Source organism: Stegostoma tigrinum, chromosome 13, assembly GCF_030684315.1.
Source record: "Stegostoma tigrinum isolate sSteTig4 chromosome 13, sSteTig4.hap1, whole genome shotgun sequence".
NCBI classification, from domain to species: Eukaryota; Metazoa; Chordata; class Chondrichthyes; order Orectolobiformes; family Stegostomatidae; genus Stegostoma; species Stegostoma tigrinum.
The window spans coordinates 52,358,147-52,380,516 of record NC_081366.1 but is presented as its reverse complement, the minus strand read 5'-3'; the positions used below and the strand labels follow the sequence as shown (position 1 = coordinate 52,380,516).

The following is a 22,370-nucleotide window of genomic DNA, read 5'->3' as shown; positions in this document are numbered from 1 at the left end:
ATTTGAAATCAATACTTCATTTTTAGCTCGTGTGTGTATGTGAGTGTGTGTGTTTGTTGTCAGTTGTTTATAATAGATGGCTTAGCATTGTGTGAACAACAAAGACTCTTGGAACTTCTGTTTTATTTGTCTCTTGACTGTTCAATTTTCAACCGAAGTTATCTGCCGTATTGTCTGTACGCGTTACTTTTTAAATTGTATTTTCCAAATACCCATTCCTCAAATGTTCTATTACTTAACTTGCTAAAATCACTTGTAGTGAAGTATATCAGAGAGTGGATGGAATTTAATGCTTCCCTGAAGTCTGTTTTTGAGATGGAGCTTGTGTAGAGAGAGAGTGCAGTAATGGGGTTTCCCTGTTTCAGTCCAAAGCAGAAAGAATTGTGGATGGCCTTTCAGCATTGACACTAACTGAATCCCTAAATACCAACTTAAGGGCTTCAGCCAACTGCTACTGATATTCAACAAGTGGTAGGTGGGACATTTACCATGTATGATGCCTCAAAAACAAACCCAATGGCAGGCATCAGATTTGAAGCATTAGGAAGAGTGCAGTAGGGGCCTGAGTCCATCTGCAATTCTTCCAACCTGTTCTCCCCTACCCTCCTCAGTGACCTTCTCCATGTAGCCCCATCTGCCTCACTAAACAGTAAGGACCCTCCACTGATCCGGGGCCTCTGGGTGTATTGCTGACAACTGCCACTGATGACACTGAAATAGAAATCTACAGGCTGGCAGTTTACTAAAACCAAGATTTCTGCTCCTCACCGTCTTTGCCCTTGGGGAAGGCCTGTCACTGACCACTCATATGTCTGATTTTGGCACGTATTACTGTGGGCCTGCTTGAAAGAAGGCATTGTGGAGTTTCAACTGGTGTTTAAGAGCTCAGTTACATGGATTAAGTTTGATCACAATGAGTGGAGAGAAGAAACCTGCTTTAACTTTCTCCTATGTTTTCCTACTGATAATAGCTGCTTTTCTTACTGATTTACTAACTGGAGGAAAACTTTAAATCTTTCACTGCTTACCTTTCCAAACATTTCTAAATTTTGATGCTTTCTATTGTTTGTGAACCGGGAACTATTCTAAGAACGTAGTCAGCCCGAATTCAGCAAATATGTAGCAAAAGTGTAACAAAAACGCAGGTTTCATCGTAAGTCACATTCGTGCCATGACTTGACCTCTAATCAGTCACACTTCAAGGGGAAATGTTTTGCAGTTACATGGTACACTCAATTAAAACATTGTTATACAAAAACTTTTAGTTTTGAGGGTGGGGAAGTGAGTGTACATAATAACCTGATCTGTGACTGTTAATTAAGAAAACTGTTTATTAGTCCTTTAAATATATGGAGAATCATATCCTTTAAAGTGCTTACAAATTAAACAGTAATTGCAAGTTTGAACACTGCTGACAATCATAACTGAATATCAAATCAGTCAACTGGAAAGAAATATCAGTAAAAACTGTCGACAGCAATGGTTCCTACTTGTATACAAGTACACATAGAAGAATTCACTATAAGATAAAATGAATGAGCAGACATCACTAATATCCTGTAAATAAAGTAAGTGGGGAGTTAGTTAGGAAAACATAGTAATTCTCATATGAAACATAAACCCATTGCAAATTGATTCAATTTATTTACAAACTGCTTTAAAAAATGCATTTTAAGGAAACATGTCGCTCTGATCCAAGTATTGAAAATAAGAAATTTGTTCAGAAAATACGTTAAAGAAAAATATTTTTCAGCGTATTTTGCTTTGACCAGTAATATTTTAATGTTAAAAGCACTAAAGTCTCAAAAGTGATGTTAAATATTGAAGATTGCAAGAATAACACAATTTTTGAATCCTGCATCTTCTCAAAATAGAAAACAAAGAACTGAATGAATAGCTACAACTTGTTCAAAAATCTTTTTTTCACATTTATTTTAAGGTTCAAAATTAATTGATTTTATTCTGGCTTTTATCTGGTGATATTAGATTAAACCCCATCCAGTTTAGCCTTTTGTCAAATGGCAGCATCATGGTAGTAGCAACAACTCCCTGTCTCTCGTTTATAACCTTCTCTAGCTCTGCAACCCTGAGATTTACACTCATCTAACCTGGTTTCTTGAGCATTGTTCCATCAGTTATGCTTACAATTCCAGTTGCTCAGGACCTAAAGCTCTGGAATTCTCTTTACTTCTCTATTTAAGATGGTATTTTGACCAAGTCTTTTAACATATCAGCTAATTTAATTTATTCTCTTTCAGTGGTTTGTTATTATTATTTGCTTTGATTCTTCTCTGAAGTTTTACTTTAAATACAGTATATATTTGTTTACAATAATTATAGCCATGCCATATCCACAAGTACCAAGTATTGATACACCATATTACTTCAAATTATTCATACTCTTACCAAGCACCAAACTTTTTTTTAAATTCATGACCTGTGTGACAAGGTATTGACAAAGTGCTCATGGGATTACTTGTAGCTTTAGTGATCAGGCTGTGATTGGTCTATGTAACCCATTGATCTAATTGAGATATGAACACTGACTTGAGTGACTAATTTTTTTTGTTGGAAGGAAGAAGTCTTTAAGGAAATTAGGTATCAGAATCATAAATTATGTACGATAGGGTAAACACAGTGTTATTAGCTTGGTCCAGGCTGACAGAACTTGATAATATTATATCTACATATGTTTAAAAAAAAGATATTAGAAGAAATTTACTTTGTAGTATTGTGGGACAAACAACCCCAAGACTAACTTTGATGCAGTTGCTGTTAAGAAAGGGATTTAAGGTTGCAGATGTTAATGTCATAATAAATCACAGTATAGCGACCCTAGGGCAGGAAAGGGAGGTTAGAGTGAAATACCACCATGACGTAGTTATGTTTGGGAATGAATTGTGCATTGATGTCCCAAATGAATTTCAGACACTCCAAATTTTTTTAATTCCATTAACTGAGCAGGCTAGGTTCCATCCCCAAAGTGCTCGTAGTTATGGAAGTTCACAGCTTATACAAAAGAGTCAGTGTTATTTTTAAAAAAAACTTTTATAACAGTGAACCTAACCATACTAAAGACTAGTCCAACCATGATCCTCCATTCTTGTCAGGCTAAATCATTATGTTCAATTGTTGATTATTCCTGAAGGCATCTACTATCGCAAATGTACAATTTTATAAATAGGAATTTGTCTTTGAGTAATGTTTGAGTATATTGGATTTTCATTCCCGTCTTCATTGGAATAGTCACAACAAGATAAAGGAATGAATTCTGTGAATACTGGAGAAATTCTGAATCACACAATCTGAAGTAAAACTTTGGTATTGAAATATGATGAGACATCTATCCTATAGCATTCCATCTTCTGAACATGCTCCCATTTGCTGTTTCTGGAGGAGCAGGAAGATCTTGCATTTGCCACATCCTCAAAAACTTCAAATTTATTACTTTTTACCATTTAATAAATAATTCTTTGCATTCACTTTCCTCAATCCATTTCATGTTCCTGTCTTTTTCTCCCATTCCTATAATTGAAAACACAAAACAAATCCTTATAATTTGGAAAATCGAATTATGTGAATCATGAAACCACTCATTGTCCTTTTAAAGCTTTGAAACACTGCTTGATTTGACATTCTCTCAAAGGTTCTATTTTGACTTGACTTTGCCTGTACAATAATCCTGACTTTGCTGTTTTAATGAGTGTGTTTGTTTCTGAAGTTGACAGCCATTTCTTGCATCTCAACATATACCGTTAAATGCAAAATATCCAGTTAACTGTCAATTTTCTGCTCCACTGCAGGGCACATTGTTATCATCTTTAAGGATTTAAATCTTTAGAAATTACTGAATTGTCAACTTTCCTCCTGTATGTTGTGATACTACATGTTAAAATAAACTGAGCAAATTAAACCTTGAAGTATTAAGTCATATGCAGACTTGATTAAATGTTTGGCCACAACACTAATTTTATAGTTGTGTAGTGCCATTTGTGTTTCTATTATTTTAATATATAATAGACCAAACTATATTTTTTATGTTAGCTTTTAATGTGTACCATCCAAATTTTTTTGCTCAATATTTGAAATGTGAAGGCTGTCCTTTCCTGGTTTGCTGTCTGTGTGAATCCTTCAATGTGAGTGAATGGTTGCTTGCCCTGTTTGATGTTGTCTCTATTTCTGAAGGCCTATATCTTTTTTCCAGACTCAAATTAAATCCACCCCACAAAAACTGCTAGGTTTCTGTGGATAGCTTAAAGTCAGTGGTAAGTACCATTGAATCACAACTGACTGCAAAGTCTGCACATATTTGGGACAGAATTAAATAAACAGCTTCTCATAGATTAGCCCATGTGAAATGTGTAACTGCTTTTAATCTCTTCTGCTTGTGAATATATAAAGTGAATTTAATTTGCTTTCTGCTGCAACACCATCTGTTGACTGACTATGAAAAGGCATCCCTAACAATGAAATATCTCCCAGAATGATCTCTACTGCCAAAGTCACGTAGCGCCGAATATCCGAAGATTTTCAACACTTGAGACAGATCCTGTGCGGAACAGTGCCAAGTGAACCACTGGGGTGTGCTGTGGGTAAGGTGGACAGCAATACAATTTTGTGCAGTATTAACATATTTGCAAGACATTTGGATACACAATCATAAATTATTCCCAGATAAGCATCAGAATGATCTCTTAGAAATCAGAAACACATCTTGTAAAATCATTCTGTCGTAAAGTGTTTTTTTTCCACTAATGCATATGTAATAAACGATATTAAAGCAGATTTCAGCATTGCACGTCAGTGTAATTTTGCATTAATTTCACGGTTCACAACCTTTTGTTCGTGCCAAAATGCACTAGACTTATCCCTAGACTTAGTCAACCCCATTTTTCAGCTGATAAATTTGTCTTTATGGCTATACTCACATTAGGTGTTGGGCTCAGTTACATGTTTAGGGTTATACTTGCCTTAGAAGTTGGCACATGGGATTAAGCAGACAAGTTGAGTCATATTGCCACGTGTTTAAGACATGTCGATACATGGCAACTGATAAATAGGAATGTTTTCTTTCTTACATTAACACTGGCAGTTCATATACTATAATCAATATACAAGTCTAGATATTTTATTCTTTCTGCAAGGACTATTTGAAGGTTGACTTGTACATTGCAAGTGGGGTGGATCTGTTTGTGCACCTATTTCTCCGCTCATTTTCCAACTGATGGGGAAAGCATTTATATAGTGAAGAGAAGCTGTCATTTGAGTAAAAATGTGTTTGGAGTACTGATAGTGGCAAACTGGAGCTGAATCTATGTTATCTTGTTTCCTACTAGGGATAAGCTATTGAAACATGATGATACCTTAGCCTTTTGTAAGACACATCCTTTACTGGAAGATATCATGGTGGGAGCTCTCCTTCTCATTTCTGAAGCACAGTTCACAGGAAGGAAATGATGTTCTGTATAACTATTCTCACCCTGGGAGGAATACAAGACAATATTTTAGTAACTGAATTACTCACCCACACCAGTGAAGGGCAGAGATTTTTCTTATTTCAATCAAAAACACATTCAATATCTGTTCATTTCCTTCAGGAATTAAAGTTTGACAAAGCTTATCAAATGTGAAATGGAATTGCTAGACTACACAGTTTTATGTGGATATCAAATACTTTCATATTGTTAAGCTTTAAGTACAATTCTCACCTTGAATAACGTAATGCCATTTGTCAAAATATTCCACCAAAGTAGCATTTTATTTGCTGCAGCATGGATTTTGTACTTTCTTTTTCTGTACTTATTTGGAAATGACAAGCCACATTTGCTAATGGTGCTATAATCCTCTATTAATTCACATAAATGGCAAGATAAGAGATCTGACAATGTGTTGTTGGTATATGATGGCAGTGCAGCCATAAAAAAAAGTTCTATCCCAATGTTCAAATGGGAATGCTTTTTTGAAAAAAAATCACTGATTTGTCACTAGACTTGGGTGTTTGGTTTATTTTTCCTTTTTTTTTGGCCTATTGCTTTAATCAGGCAGCTCAAAGCAAGTTTCAGATGATACCTGTGATATTCCTCCAGCTTGTAGCTTAATCACATACCAGATAGTACATTTAACAGCATAGCTATTAGGGAATCACTGATACAATCAACTATTTTGTAAATGTAAAAGGGAGATTTTCTGCTTTTGTACTCTCAGGAAAAAGATTCACCTATTATGAGAGGAGAAATTCCAGGTGCATGCTGAGATTTTCCTCATTCAACATTTAAGATGAAAATCTTTTGGAACAAGCCGTTTAACATGAAGGTTATAGGTTCTTGTTAATACTCCCACCCACCTACCCATGAAAATGTATCAGAGATAATGGGAACTGCAGATGGTGGAGAATCCAAGATAACAAAGTGTGAAGCTGGATGAACACAGCAGGCCAAGCAGCATCTCAGGAGCACAAAAGCTACCCTTTCTTTAGCTGAGATGTTATGAGGTCAACAGAATTCTTACTACAACCTTGGACAAGATAAGTTTACTTGAGATGTTCGGAATTGAATCTGTATTGTGGATTTATTTAAAATGATCTAGGGCAGTGAGATGGGGCACTTTCACTTAGCACTGAATTGTAGTGAACAAAATCTACCCTCTCAGGAGAAACTCTTTCAAGTTTAGGTGAAAAGTTTCTGGAACTTTTACTTGAATAGAAAAAGGGCTAGTGTTATTTGGTACTTTGATTATTATTCACAATGCATCAAATCACCCCACATACAATGAATTACTTAAAAGACTGCTTTGTTATGGAAACACGTTGGAAAATTTTGCACATACGAAGATAGAACAATGAGATGGCTTCAGAGATAATGGGAACTGCAGATGCTGGAGAATTCCAAGATAATAAAATGTGAGGCTGGATGAACACAGCAGGCCAAGCAGCATCTCAGGAGCATAAAAGCTGACGTTTCGGGCCTAGACCCTTCATCAGATGAAGGGTCTAGGCCCGAAACGTCAGCTTTTGTGCTCCTGAGATGCTGCTTGGCCTGCTGTGTTCATCCAGCCTCACATTTTATTACGATGAGATGGCTGATCAGTTCAGTTGTTTTTGTTGCTGATTGAAAGACAAATATTGATCAGAAAACCAGAAGAGCCCATTGTCATTCGCAAATAGTATAACAATTTACACATCACTGATGAGGTAATTGGTAGGTTAGTCAAATTGACAGGCTGAGGAAGCATTGCATTTTTTTTCAACCTTTAAACCTAAACTGCGATCAAGTACCAGAATAACCCTTGAACAGACAACTTCTTAACTCAAAGGAAAATAAGTATCTATCAACTGATTGGTAAGGGATATCTTATAGATAAGACATATGAGGCTAGTTGTTTTACTTTTCGTGATTTATTTCTTTTTCCAAAACAGTAATTTTCAAGTACCTGCAGACCAGAAGAGTCTGATTTGGAGTCAACGGATGATTTAATTTCTGCTCCCCTTGCAATGGCTTTCCTCAGATTCTCCTTTACTTGAGTTAATTTGAGTTCCACTTCCACTCGTTCAGCCTCTTTATCTTTACATTTTTCTTCCAATAATCTGATTTTCTCTTCTAGAGCAATTTGAGATTTTTTACCTGGGAACATTATGAACAGAATTACCATCTGCATGATTCATTTCTTTTTAATATCTTAAATAAAACCTTCCTAAAGGATTACTAAAGTAAACCAAGTACAAAGTGTGGCTTAATCCAAAATGATTTGAATTGAACCAGTCAAAATTTATTGGAAATTTTAGGTATGAATTACTTTGGATCAATTGAGAATGAGTGTCCATCCCTTGATATTGTTCTGGTATATTTGTGTATTTTTATTTCTTGCTTAATTCCTCACCATTTCTTTTGAAACTGTTGCCACCTTGTTACAGCAGAATTACAATGGTGTCAGTCTCGATCTCACCAAACAGTCCACTACTCATGGGAAGGTACTGATGAATTATTAGCAAATTAAGTGATGGAATCCAAGATAGATGCCACTTCATGCCAATTTGGATCAAAGTCAAAAGTTATTCTTCCAAATATAACCATATTGATTATTCAAAATAAGTTTGCTGTGGTACTGAGCTCTTCCCAAATGCATATTTTTCTTAGTGTAGATCTATGATAAATCCTCATTGTACAACTCAGTCATCCATCAAATTAATTAATTCATTGAGCTATTTGACAAATTAGTGTTTGTGTTATTTATGTGGGCATATATCAATGTCCTAAATAGGACATGTGCACATTTGCTGGCAATCTTGAAAACATGTTGGTTAGCAATTTGATCTTTTATGTGTCCTCTCATTGCCTTTAAATATATTCTTGAAGGAATTACACACATTACTTCCCTGCTTCTCCTCCCTCACCAGTGCCAATTTGCTCTAGGCTTTTGCTGTGTTTCAGCGGGTTACAATTAAGTGCACAGTTGCCTGCAAGGAAGTGATCCAGGGGTGGCACATTGGTTAGCACTGCTGCCCCACAGCACCGGGGACCTGGGTTTGATTCCACCCTTGGGCGACTGTCTGTGTGGAGTTTGTACACTTTCTCCATGTCTGCATGGGTTTTCTCTGGGTGCTCCGGTTTCCTCCCACAATCCAAAGATGTGCAGGTTAGGTGAATTGGCCATGCTAAATTGCCCGTAGTGTTCATGGATGTGTAGATGAGGTAGGTTATAGGCGGATGATCTGAGTGGGACGCTCTGAGGGTCGGTGTGGACTTGTTAGACCAAAGGGCCTGTTTCCACACTGTAGGGATTCTATGAAAAGCAAGCTAGATTCACTGATGGACCTGTAGGTGCTGGTGGACAGGGTGGTGGAAAAGGGGGCAATACTTATACCTGCTGAATGGCGATGAAGGCCAAACCACCAGACTCAGGCAGCCAGATACCCTGGATCACAGCAGTGTCTGAGGTGAAATGAAGTGCATTTCAGTGCATGAGGAATTCCATGGATATTTTCTCTGCTACTTCACCCCACAGGGCCATCACTCACTCTAATTTTGTCATTGCAAACTCATCTTACTAAAGTTCATGGAGTGCCACTCATTATTGTATGCAACATCTCCACTCAAGAGCCTCAACCTCCTTTAATCTTTACTTTTATAGAGAGTAAGTATTAACATTTCGAGGCCAGTATGACCCTTCAGAACTGATTCTGAACAAGAAACCGACTGGAGTCAATGTTGTCTACAGCTTCCCTCTAAACAGATGTAGCCAGACAGACCTGGTGAATTTTTCCAGCACTTTTTATTTCAGATTTTCAGCATCTGCAGCATTTAGCTTGAAAACTTATCCTTCCTTGCCACTTTACTTTCTACTCTCTCACTGGGGACACCTACTACCTCTCCTGCTCCTGCATCACCACTAAATGCTTTTCCATCTACAACACACCCCAACCTTACCATAAAAGAAAATGACTCCAACGCCCGGATTGATGTCTCCAGAGCATCCTGACTGAACTACCTATAATCCACAGGTGCCCTGTGCTGGAATACAGGACTTACTGTGGTTATCCCTGTGGAGTAGGATTGCTATGGACTGACTACAGTTCATCTCAATCCTACTAAGGACTGGTTCCCTTTGACTTCCAGGCCTGGCCATCTGGATCGAGTACCTGCGGTGCGTTTTCCATGTAGCAAAGTACCATACAGCAACATGTTTGCCCCTCAATCATTCAATGCTCTACAGTGACAATCTGCCTACCTCTCCCTGTGTTTTTTTTTAATTCGGTGCAAGACACAGAGGCTGGCAGCTTTCATTTGAGCACATAGTAAGACATCAGTCTGACTCTATGTTGGAAATTGGCATCATCTTATTTCTCAGGGAAGGAAAGGAGAATTGGAAGCCGCACAGAAATGAGGTTGGTTACGCTAATAAATGAGATGCAAGTACGTTAAAGTAAGGTTGCTGTTCATGAACAAGGTTATGAACGTGCCATCTAAACCTCAAAGGGGAAATTGAAACTATTGTTCCCTATCAAAATTGAGCTTCTCTCATTTTCACTGTGTTTACCCACACTTATCACCTTAAAACTGAGGTTTAATTTTGCAGTGACTGAGTTTAGGGATGAGCTTGTTTGGTAGGAATGGACTCTCCAGCTCTCCCCAACAATAAGTGCGCTTCTCAGATGTGGTTTCAATCAGTTAGCAACGAGCTTGTTGGCAAGTCATGGTTTGCAATGTTAAAGTCCTGTCTTGCCATGAGTCCTTAGCCATTCAAGGGCCAGGTTCTGGGTCCTAAAGGTCACTGGAAACCTCGTCTTCAGGTGATTCAATGTCAAATCTGTAGGTCTTTTCCTTTTGGGGAGTGTGTGCTAACTTTGCGCCCCCCTACCCCCACACTCTTGCCCTCCTATCCTGCCCCTGTTCCTCTCCAGAGAGGAGTCTTCCTTTTCCCCACCTCCTCAAACCTTGCATGCAGGTTGACCCAGTTATGTAATTGGCAAACCAGCCACTTGTTGGGAAGTCAAATAATCAGGGAAATGCTGAATTGAGGCCATTGATTTACCTCTTTCGAGGGCCTTAATGGTCGGGAGTCAGGAACATCCCCGACCAGCACTTAATTGCTGAGGGATTGAGAAGTGGACGAGTACCTCTCCAGGGCCAACTCCCTCAATTATTTTGAAGGAGTCGTCACTGGATCCAAAACACAAATGCTGCTTTCCCTCCACAGATGCTGCCAGACCTGCTGAGTTTTTTCCAGTAATTTTGCTTTTGTTACCCAGTTATTGGCCCGTCTTGCCACTTGCAGTGAGGGGCACACAGCTCCCATTTCCCCAGATGCTTGGTTGAACAAGCAAACATGCTTCAATTTCATGGCAACCTACCACTATGTTCCAATGGTTTATATCATTGTGCCACTTTGCACATTATTAACTGTATCATTTCTGCTTACATACAGAAATTGACAACCAAAGTATATATGGATTTTTATAATTGTTAAATATACTTTAAATTTAATCTTCTTACCCTTTTTTCTTTCCAGTGACATTGATGGTGACAGCACTGCATTGTCTTCACCTAGAACACAAAATATCTTGTACTTAGGAAATCAGTTGGTTGAAGGATTAATATTGACCAAAACAGATCTTTCCTGACTTTGATTTAATGGATGGGACCTTGATATCTTAAAAAAAAGCAGTTTTTTTGTTCAGAGAACACAGATGTACTTTTGTCAGCCACCAGGTGGCAATAGAAGCTGCAGGAAAAGTAGTGAAACCTATGATTGAGATTTGCCATTGTGCGTTGGGGTATTTCAATATTTTGCATGAGGAATTGCTGACTGTCTGACCTGATAACGACATTGGAGCAAGGAATAAAGGGGACATCTCTGATCTGGATGAACACGGCTAGCATACTGTATTCACTTGGCAAGTTAGAGTGAAGGTCTGTGAAATTAAGACTGAAGGCAGTATAAGTTTAAAGTGGATGAATTTGATAGCGCAGAATGTGGTTGCAATGACTATGAAACTTATGATTCAACACTGCCTGCATAAAACTGTCACCAACTTGTGATGATTTTGAGTAATGAGCTTTACGTTTTTTTATGTATCTCAATGAACAATTTATACCTGAAAGAATGATAATCCACATTTGAAATAATTAATGCTCAGATATAAATATATATTCACAACACCAAGTGTATTTAGACTAGGATAGACAAATCTTAACTTTGAGTGACCAGTTTAGTTCATATCTACTGTGCATAAACAGTGACTTTAGGCCAGTTGATGCATTCAATGATAAATTAATGGGGTGGAGTCAAAATTGATGGGATGGGATCAACTGTCAAGTCCATGGCATGAAATTGCCTGAGATGATTTAACTTAGCATGAATCAGGAATTGAGCCTTCGTCTCTAATGCCTCAGTCTCCATTGATAATGCTGTACTGACAGAGTTACTGAGGGAGATTATCCTTTTTTTTCCTGTAGCATCAGGGTGCCACTTGCATGCAAAGAATTGAGAATAACCACAAATTAAAATTGTAATTAGATGTGAATCTGAATTATTTGTTTCCAAAGTGAAATTGTAATTGCAAGTGAGCCTAAATTATTTCTTTCCACTTTGATATAATGGAAATTAAGGTTAAAAATATTAGCTTGCAAATCTTCAGCTCACTGTGGCACTTCTGAGAACAAAAGTACAGGAAGAAAAGGTTACCCCCTATCCAAAGGCTTAATATCTTTAACTATTCATCCAGTATGTAACAACTGATTGATTTCTGTCCCACGTAACAATGGATGTGGTTCAAATCCTTTACTAGGTTCAAAAATTACTCATTTTAGATAGTAAGGGGTGAAAGCTAATACCTTTGAGTGCTTTCAGGGCTTCACGGAACTCTTTCTTCTCTTTGCGGAGCTGTATCAGTTCTCTGCGGATTGAATCTTTCTGATTTTCAAGTGCCTCTTGTTCGGTTAGCCATCTCTTTGCATCTTCTTCTGCTCGTGTCTTCCCATATTTGGACTGATTTGCATCTGAAAGATACGGATGGTGTCAAGCTTCAGGCAATAAATTAAACTAGTTTTCAATAAATAGCATTTGATTTGTAGCTGCAAATTGATCCCCATTTCATTTCATAACTACATGATGGTCATGCCTGGATTTCATTATCACAACGGCTATTTGGCTTCAATTTCCTAAGTGGGTGGATTTTTATAAAATATTGGAATGATGGATGGATGAGTATTTTGATGAAAATAATTCACAGTTGTATCAAAATTTTCAAAACTTCTTAAGCCTATATTCATCAACTCTGCAAATAGCTAAATTAATAAATGAATCTTTTCATTTAATACGGAGGGTAGTGTCTCAACTTCAGTTTCTAGTCTGAGGTTAATAAATAGAAGTGAGCAGCTAATTATTTGGAATTAAAAACACTTTAGTGCCCCTCTAAGTCATACACACATGAGTCTTTCTCTTCCAGTATTATTTTTCCTTATCTTAATTTATGTTTGGTTGCCCAATTGTAGTCTGTTAGCACATAATGAATGTTTGTTTTTTTTTGTTTTCTGTACTATCTCTGGTAAAAACTTCTCTCTCTCTCAAGCCAAAATAAACATTAAGATGATCTCAGCTGGCCTAAATAGAAATACTAATGGTGCTCATGAAGGAATAAGACTTTGGTGCCTTAGCATCACCACTGCCAACAAGGTGCCACGACGAGTTTACATAGCTGCTTTCCATTATAATCGTGGATATGGAAATTTATATGGTAAATAAGACAAATTTTAGGGTTATAATTTTACTTAGTAAAGGAGAAGTTTATATGCTCAGAAGTTTAAGCATGCAGATAGAACTGCTGTTGCAATTAGTCAGGTATTGAAAATAGATTCTGAAATGTAAACAGACCACAGAAAAGACAAATTTAAGGCAAGGTTTTCACTGAATCTGGACAATTCGGGTGTCCTTTTAGAAATTGCTGATAGGACCTGTTTCTGAGACTCCTCAAGGCATTCTGTTTCTGGCGATGTTCATCAGTGTGATATGTAGAGGCAATGTTCCTTCTGTTGCAAAGGTGAACAGTTCAAATTCCAACTCAATGTTTCTCTTCCCCACCCCTGTAATTTTAACAAAATTGAGTACCCTCTTTCAGGATGTGAGGTTTATGATCCCTTAGGAGTTGCAAATTATGTGGAAACCTCAGTGCAATTGGGGAGCTAAAACAGTCACTTGCTGTTGGACTGTTTTTGATTAACAGACTGAAGTACAAATAATGAATTAGTTCGTTTTTGCTACAATAGTAGACTTTGCACAGGGAATTGGGCCATTTCTTTGATCATCATAGTGTAAGCGTTGAGGTGCATGAGAGTACTATTTAACATTGACAGAATTGTTCTTATCCATTCAATATTGAAAGAAACACACCTTGGGATCTCTGGTCTAATAATCTGAAATAATTTGAATGCTCAGTTATTTTAAATTCATGGAGAATGAGAAAAAAATAATCACGTGCTCCTGGAACACATTGATGATAGGAAACCTGGAGTAGTTTAAAAGAAAAATGCTCTAAGTTTTTCAGTTTCAATAGGGTCCTTAGCTTTCTTGGGTTTAGTTTGACAGCTAAGCTTATTATGAATGCTTGGCCAATTTTCAAACATAAGTGAAATACCTGCCTTCATCTTTGAATTGATAGCAGATATTAAGACATCCTAAAGTCTGCCCGCAGTAAACACTGGATTACACCAAAATGGATGGCTGGGGTTATAATGGAGTACGGACAGCGCATAGGGAGTATTAGGGGAAATGGAAAGGGCATGAGGAGACTTGGTGGTTATGAGGAGTCATGAACAGGGAATCGGGTACTTGAGTGGGTTGGGGGTATGAGGAGGAATAGAAGGTATATAGGGGTGAATGAAGATTAAGGATTGAAAATGCCACAACATCCTATAGACCTGGGACGCTCTTCAAGTCACAGCTCAATCCCATCGCAATAAACTATTGTTAATTAATATCATTCTGTTGTAATAAATTGTCTGCCCTAACCCTAAAGGAATATACATGGCATTCTGCAAAGAAGCTGAAACATCAGTAAAGCACCATCTTGCCACAAGAACAGTTTTATCATTTCCTGTGTGTATCTGTGGTCATGATATTCAACTGTGAGCTGAAGGTTTGTCCTATATCATAGCAGCACATAGAAAGCTGCAGTTTTATGACAGCCATGTGGTCAAAACATTTAGATAGAAGTCAAACTCAATTTCTGTGAACTTTAAGCAATAAATCATTGGTGTTTTTAAGATGAAACATAATCATGGTTCAGATATTTCTGTTTGCAACCTTGCAGTAAAAAGATTTTGATCAGAGATAATGGGAACTGCAGATGCTGGAGAACCCGTGATAACAAAGTGTGAAGCTGGATGAGCACAGCAGGCCAGCCAGCATCTCAGGAGCACAAAAGCTGACGTTTTGGGCCGAGATCCTTCATCAGAAAAGGGGGATGGGGAGAGAGTTCGGAAATAAATAGGGAGAGAGGGGGAGGTGTTCCGAAGATGGATAGAGGAGAAGATAGGTGGAGAGAGTATAGGTGGGGAGGTAGGGAGGGGATAGGTCAGCCCGGGGAGGATGGACAGGTCAAGGAGGTGGGATGAGGTTAGTAGGTAGGAGATGGAGGTGCGGCTTGAGGTGGAAGGAGGGGATAGGTGAGAGGAAGACCAGGTTAGGGAGGCAGGGACGAGCTGGGCTGGTTTTGGGATGCAGTGGGGGGAGGGGAGATTTTGAAGCTTGTGAAATCCACATTGATACCATTGGGCTGCAGGGTTCCCAAGCGGAATATGAGTTCTTGTTGCTGCAACCCTTGGGTGGCATCATTGTGGCACTGCCGGAGTCTGCGTTCTTCAAGGACCACAACATCCCCTCCACAGTTGTCGAGAACGCCCTCGACCGTGTTTCCTGCATTTCCCGCAACACATCCCTCACACCCCGCCCCCGCAATAACCGCCCAAAGAGAATCCCCCTAGCCCTCATATACCACCCCACCAACCTCCGGATACAACGCATCATCCTCCGACACTTGCGCCGTCTACAATCCGACCCCACCACCCAAGACATTTTTCCATCTCCACCCTTGACTGTGCTCCGGAGAGACCACTCTCTCCGGGACTTCCTTGTCCGCTCCATACTCCCCTCCAACCCCACCACACCCAGCACCTTCCCCTGTAACGGCAGGAAGTGCTACACTTGCCCCCACACCTCCTCCCTCATTCCCATCCCAGGCCCCAAGATGACTTTCCATATCAAGCAGATGTTCACCTGCACTTCTGCCAATGTGGTATACTGAATCCACTGTACCCGGTGTGGCTCCCTCTACATTGGGGAAACCAAGCGGACGTTTGGGGACCACTTTGCAGAATACCTCCGCTCGGTTCGCAATAAACAACTGCACCTCCCAGTCGCGAACCATTTTAACTCCCCCTCCCATTCCTTAGACAACATGTCCATCCTGGGCCTCCTGCAGTGCCATAATGATGCCACCCGAAGGGTGCAGGAACAGCAACTCATATTCCACTTGGGAGCCCTGCAGCCCAATGGTATCAATGTGGACTTCACAAGCTTCAAAATCTCCCCCTCCCCCACTGCATCCCAAAACCAGCCCAGCTCGTCCCTGCCTCCCTAACCTGTTCTTCCTCTCACCTATCCCCTCCTTCCACCTCAAGCCACACCTCCATTTCCTTCCTACTAACTTCATCCCGCCTCCTTGACCTGTCCATCCTCCCCGGGCTGACCTATCCCCTCCCTACCTCCCCACCTATACTCTCCTCTCCACCTATCTTCGGTCCACCTCCCCCTCTCTCCCTATTTATTTCAGAACCCTCTCCCCATCCCCCTTTTCTGATGAAGGGTCTAGGCCCGAAACGTCAGCTCTTGTGCTCCTCAGATGCTGCTTGGCCTGCTGTGTTCATCCAGCTTCACACTTTTTTATTTCAGTAAAAAGATTTTGACTATTTTCTGACTGATGTGACTTATGTTTACTATTATTGAAATCCCCAGCTAATGAGCACAGATTATATGTTCAATACTTGTTAAAGGGAATAATCACATTAACATTTCTTTTGAGTTTAGAAATTTTAGACTTGCTGTGGAGACTTCATCTTTGGACATTCATTGCAACAGATAAAAATTATCTAGTCAGTGTGCGGTGTGGATCTCATACTGTCATTATTTTTGAATGAACTAGATCTGTGCATTTCATTGAATTAGACTTTGCATTTAAAAGTTACAATGTACCTATATCTCTTAAAGTACATTCACCAGAACCTATTTTAATTACAACACAAAGGTGGTTATTTTGGTCTATGCATGTCAGACATAGTGACAAAGCCTATTGGATTTCCCACTTGTTGATATTCCCCTAGGATAGAAGAAGCAGTCTGAAAGTGTAATTGCAACATGTTCAGTTACCCAGAATCAAAATTACCATGGTGGGTCAGGAGGAATTTCACAAATTTCAAAACCAAAAGCAGTATTGAAACAATGCGTGTTGACTGAAATGGTGCAAATGGTGGTGGAATACTCGGACCAGAGGCCCTGTTACCTCCATGTCACACTTTTATTTCATGCTATGAGAGTTGACAGCCATCCAGAATTAGACTGAAAAGTCTATTTAGAGTCAGGTATGTGGAAATAATCAATAATTTACAAACGTGAAAAGTCTGGTTACTAAAATAAAAGAAATTCTGTTCCCACTGATTTTTGTCATAAACAGAGCAAACACAACAACTCGATATAATCTCACTCCCTGCCTAGTCTTAACCTGCTGAACTGTATAAAAGATTATATTCCAAAGCAGATAATATAAGGAAGAATCAACACTGGGCTATTAAGAAGAAATCATTAACTCAATATATTTTAATAAAGTGAAATGGAGTCTGTTAATACGAGGAGTTATTTGTCATATTCTAGTAAATGTCAAATATTTACCGTTGGGCCTTGAACCTGGTTGTGGTGAACTGTGAAACAAATTGCGTGCAAAACTATTCCTTTGTTACTTAAGAATTATAACTGCAATTTCATTTTAACTGCATGATGGCACAGGTTTAAAAGGTTAAAAAAAATTAAATAAATGGCAGTTGGTCCATTTAACAGTGTTACCGCACTTTATCAAAAGCTTCACAGATTGTTTTATAAAACCAAATAAATTAGTAAAATCAGTCAAGGTTCTCTTTTTCATTTTAAGAATTAGCAGCTGAATCTCATGTAGAACTTTAGTGTCCTTTTATTCAGTAATAGCTGACCCCTTCCCTACCCACAAAATCTAAACTTACAGAATAAGAATAAGGAAGCCAAATCTGCTTGCCTTTTTATTTAATTGTAATGGTTTACCTTGTCTATCTGAACTGCCATCCATGCATCAACCAGCAGTTGAGAGTGTTTCTGCCAACATACATTATAGTTACTGGGGCTGAATTGTTTACCTATTTTGTTTTACCGATTCAAGCTACCTTTCTGCTTCCCAAAATCAACATTTAGGAGGAGAGAGTCACTTTAAGGTGGAACAGACAAAGAAGAAACTGAGAATAAGGCTGTATGCTTACTTGAGCCATGGCGTTTAATTTTATTTTGAAAATTACTTCTCTGGGAGGCATCATTTGACATGGAAGCTTGGCGTTTTACTTGAGAAGTGACAGGTCGCTTCTGTTCTTCAACCTGAATAACACAAAAACAACTGTGAACCACAGGCCCCTTAAAAGTGCCGTTAGTCAATGCAATGCCTGATGTGGAATTTGGCAATGCAGATGAACAAACTTTGATGCATTAGAACTTTATTAATTGGTGCCTAAATACATTAGTCAATGAAAATAGGTGTGATTCATACAACACATAGACAAGATGTACCCATAAGGAAAATTCTAAAAGGCTCTTTCAGTCTTACCATCATAACTGTGGCAAGACATATTCACAAGTCAACTGCCCCTTGCTGCTCTGGGGCATTTGAATGTTGTTCAGTTCAGGGACCATGACAAGTAAGTTCAGGAGAAAGGAGGCCAACTGGGAGAGAGGAGTAGGGGGACTAAGTAGGAATGGCAGTGAATTCCATCTTAATGTGGTGGTAGAAGTAGCATGGAGACATAATTAGTCCAATTGGCAAAGCTAGGTTAAACTGCTCTTCACTAATTTCAGGAACATGTCCTGAAATATGTACATGAGTCCTATTTAAAATATTCAAACACTGTATCATGAGTTACCATTTTTGAAAGAAGAAGGGGAAGATAAGGCTGAAGCACTTGTGAGAGCTTTCTGCCCATTTTCTACATTGTAGCAGAAGCAGCATTTCAAAAGCACTTCATAGGTTGTGATGTGCTTTTCAATGTACTAAGGTCATGAGAGACATTATATAAATGTAACTAGTCCATTCTTTTGAATGGAAACTCTGTGTGGGGAAGCCAAGTAAACATTCATTCATTAAGTATGAGAGATAGTAGGAATTGCCGATAATGGAGAATCTAAGATTACAAAGTGTATAGCTAGTTGAACACAGCAGGCCCAGCAGATTGGAGGAGCAGGACAGCTGACGTTTCAGGCCTAGACCCTCCTTCTTTCATTTCTGAAGGGTCTAGGCCTGAAATATCAGCTTTCCTGCTCCTCTGATGCTGCTTAGCCTGCTGTGCTTATTCAATAAGAATGAACAGTTTTCAACACACTTTCCATCTGTGTTATGGCTGGGTATTCTTATTTCTAGGATATAGGCCCATTGTCAAGGAAATTTCTTTTCCTGGAAAAAGGATTACAGAAATATAGAAGCATTGTGTATTGCACTGTATGTCATTAGGAGTTTTGGACATTACAGCACCAGGAAATCACTTAATACATCTATGGCCTCGGGCATTTGTCTGTTGGTCCCACCAATGTTGAGCTATCACATCCTTTCAAATCTGCCACAATCATCAAAAACAAAGCCAAAACAGCCTAGTGCCCGGTAGACTCAACAGGGCTCAGGATCACATTTACATCTGGAGGGAGAGACTTTGAAAACAGCTGCTTTTTCTGCAACATGGTGTAAATTCCCACCTTACTGTCCCTCCTGCCTGGGAAATATTCCCTTGAGGCAAAAGTGGGAAAAGACTTTGTTCTTGTGAAAGTTTATGGGAGAGGTTTCTCACATCAGAAGGTGGAGCTTTTGTGGTCATAAATTAAATGAGGCTCATAGGAAACTAGAGGCCCTGAAAGGTCAGCAGTCTGTTTTTTTTATGCCACACCTGTCAATACCTTACATATGCATTTTTCAAACTTGCAGAAATGCACAACTATTGAAAAGAGCGCTACGCATTTTATAAAAACAATGTTTTAAAATGTAAAGATATGAATTAAGGATGCAAATGCTAGGAATTTGAAAGAAAAACACAGCTTGTAAAGAAGATACAAATAGTTCATCAGGAAAGGTTAAAGATAGGTGAATAGTTCTTACGTAGGGTCAGTATGAGAACTGCTAAGATTCTGATGGATTCAGTATTGAAATGCTGCCTTGTTAACTTTTTTCTCCTCATTTTCTCAGTTACAAAAAGATGTCCGGAGTCAATTTTAGCCACCCCAACCCACCATCATCTCCCTCCTAGCCCCATATCCTGGCTTGGAAAGAACAATGTGAAGGAGAGGATAAAGTTATTTGCTTTCACTTTGTTGGCCCAGATCCTCATCACTTTAGCTCTGTGCCACATCTGGCCAGAAAACTTGATAATATCAGAAAAGGACATACAAACCATGATTAACTGTGGTGCACGTGTTTTAATGGAACCAGTAAACTTCCCAGTTGGGGAGAGGGCACATCTGGGAGACACAAGCACCACTTGAGGCTAACCAGCACTACTATTTAATTTATTATTGTCACGTGTCTAAGTACAGTTTTCTGTGCAGTACAGGCAGATCATAATATACATATGTCATAAAGTGATAGAACAGAGCAAAGAATACAAAGTTATAGCTGCAGAGAAGGTGCACAAGAATAAATATCAACATTAGATTTGAAATTTGAGAGGTCCATTCGGAAGTCTAATAACAGCAGGGAAGAAACTGTTCTTGAACAGTTTAAGCTTTTAAGCTTTTGTATCTTCTGTCTGACAGAAGATATTGTAAAAGGTTATATAACTGGGATGGGATGGGGTCTTTGTTGATGTTAGCTGCCCAACCATAGCATCAACCAAGTGTAGATGGAGACAATGCATGAAAGGTTGGCTTGCTTGATGTTCCCATGTTTCTATAGTTTCTTATGGTTCTGGGCAGAGCAGTTGCCAGACCAAGCAGTATTGCATCCAGATAGAATGCTTTCTATAGTGCATTTATAAAAGTTTGAGGGTGCCCTTATGGACATACCAAATTAGGGGAGGCGATGGCCTAATGGTATTATTGCTAGACTGGTAATCCAGAGACCCAGATAATGTTCTGGGGACCTGGCTTCAAATCCTGCCAACAGAACATAATGGAGTTTGAAGTCAATAAAATATTTGGAATTAAGAATCTAATGATGACCATGAATCTATCGCTGATTGTCAGAAAAGCCCATCTGGTTCACTCATGTCCTTTAGAGAGGGAAACTGCCATCCTTACCTGGTCTGTCCTACATGTGACTCCAGACCCTTAGCAATGTGGTTGACTCTGGGCAATTAGGGGCGGACAATAAATGCTGCCTAGCCAGTGATGACACCATCTTATTAATGAATAAAACAAAATTTCCTGAGGTAGAAGAGGCATTGTTGGTCCTTCTAGATCATTACATCAGCCTGAATGGTCCAGGACAGATTGTTGATGATTATCAATCCTAGGAACTTGACGGTCTCGACCATCTCCACCTCAGCTCCATTGAAGAAGATAGGTACTTGTCCTCCTCCTCGCTTCCTGAAGTCAATGATCAGCTCTTTACTTTTGCTGATGTTAGGGGAGAGATTCTTATCTTTACACCATGCTACCGAGCACACTATCTCTTTCTTGTATTCTTGTTTGATATCTGGCCTACAATGGTGGTGTTGTCAGTGAACTTGTAACTGGAGTTCAGATGAAATTTGGCCACACAGTCATGAGTGTACAAGGGGCTGAGTATGCAAATGTGCAGGGTACCAATGTTGAGGATTGTCGTGAAGGAGATGTTGTTGCCTATTCTCACCAATTACGGTCTGTGGGTCAGGAAGTTGAGGATCCTGTTGCAAAGGGTGGAGCAGAGACCTAGTTCTTGGAGTTTGGAGATTAGTTTGGTTGGGATTGTAGAATTGAAGGCGGAGCTGTTGTCAATAATTAGAAGCCTGACGTAGGTATCCTTATTAACCAGACTTTGTAGGGATGTGTGTCAGGGGACCTGTTGTACTGTTAGGTAAATTGCAAGGAATCGTGGGAGGCTGGAGTTGACATGAGCCATGACTAACCTATCGAAGCACTTCATAATTATGGAGGTCAGAGTCACTGGGAGATGGTCATTGAAGCACGTTGTATGTGTTTTCTTTGGTACCAGGCTGATGGTCTTCCTGAAGCAGGTAGGGACTATGCCTGATGCTGGAAGTACTCAACTACTTGCCAACCACTCAAACATGCTAGGCACATCAACCTTTTCAGAATCAAGGCACACATCAATGAGACAAGCAATTCCACGACATAACTATTTTTGCAATACTGCATGTGAGGAATTGGAAAGGTACGAATACATGGCTCTGGAAGTTTGCAAATGTGCAGTAGGAAAGGGTGCCTGGTGTCAGCAGATGCAACCTTCAATAAAAGACATGTTCTGAAAGAGAACGGAAGCACCAACATGGCCTCAATGCTCAGTTAAAGCAGTGCTGCTTATTAGAATTTTGCTGTACTCTTCTTACCTCGTCATGGGATAACAGTTGAAAACCATTGCACCCACACTAATACACTTTCTGTCATGTAGG

General features: G+C 39.3%; 1 protein-coding gene across 2 annotated transcripts in view; it reads right to left on the bottom strand.

The window, feature by feature from the left end:
- Positions 1–1,313: 1,313 nt before the first annotated feature.
- Positions 1,314–22,370, bottom strand: part of afap1l1a (actin filament associated protein 1-like 1a) — a 195,505-nt gene continuing 174,448 nt past the window's right edge. For both annotated transcript variants that reach the window (XM_048543076.2, XM_048543075.2), the window contains exons 15-20: positions 18,051–18,162; positions 12,330–12,494; positions 10,989–11,039; positions 7,429–7,619; positions 5,364–5,480; positions 1,314–3,525 (exon numbers count right to left, since the gene is read on the bottom strand). In XM_048543076.2, coding sequence (XP_048399033.1) covers positions 3,499–3,525; positions 5,364–5,480; positions 7,429–7,619; positions 10,989–11,039; positions 12,330–12,494; positions 18,051–18,162 — 663 coding nt within the window. In that variant the 3' untranslated portion in view covers positions 1,314–3,498. The remainder of the gene's footprint in view (positions 3,526–5,363; positions 5,481–7,428; positions 7,620–10,988; positions 11,040–12,329; positions 12,495–18,050; positions 18,163–22,370) is intronic.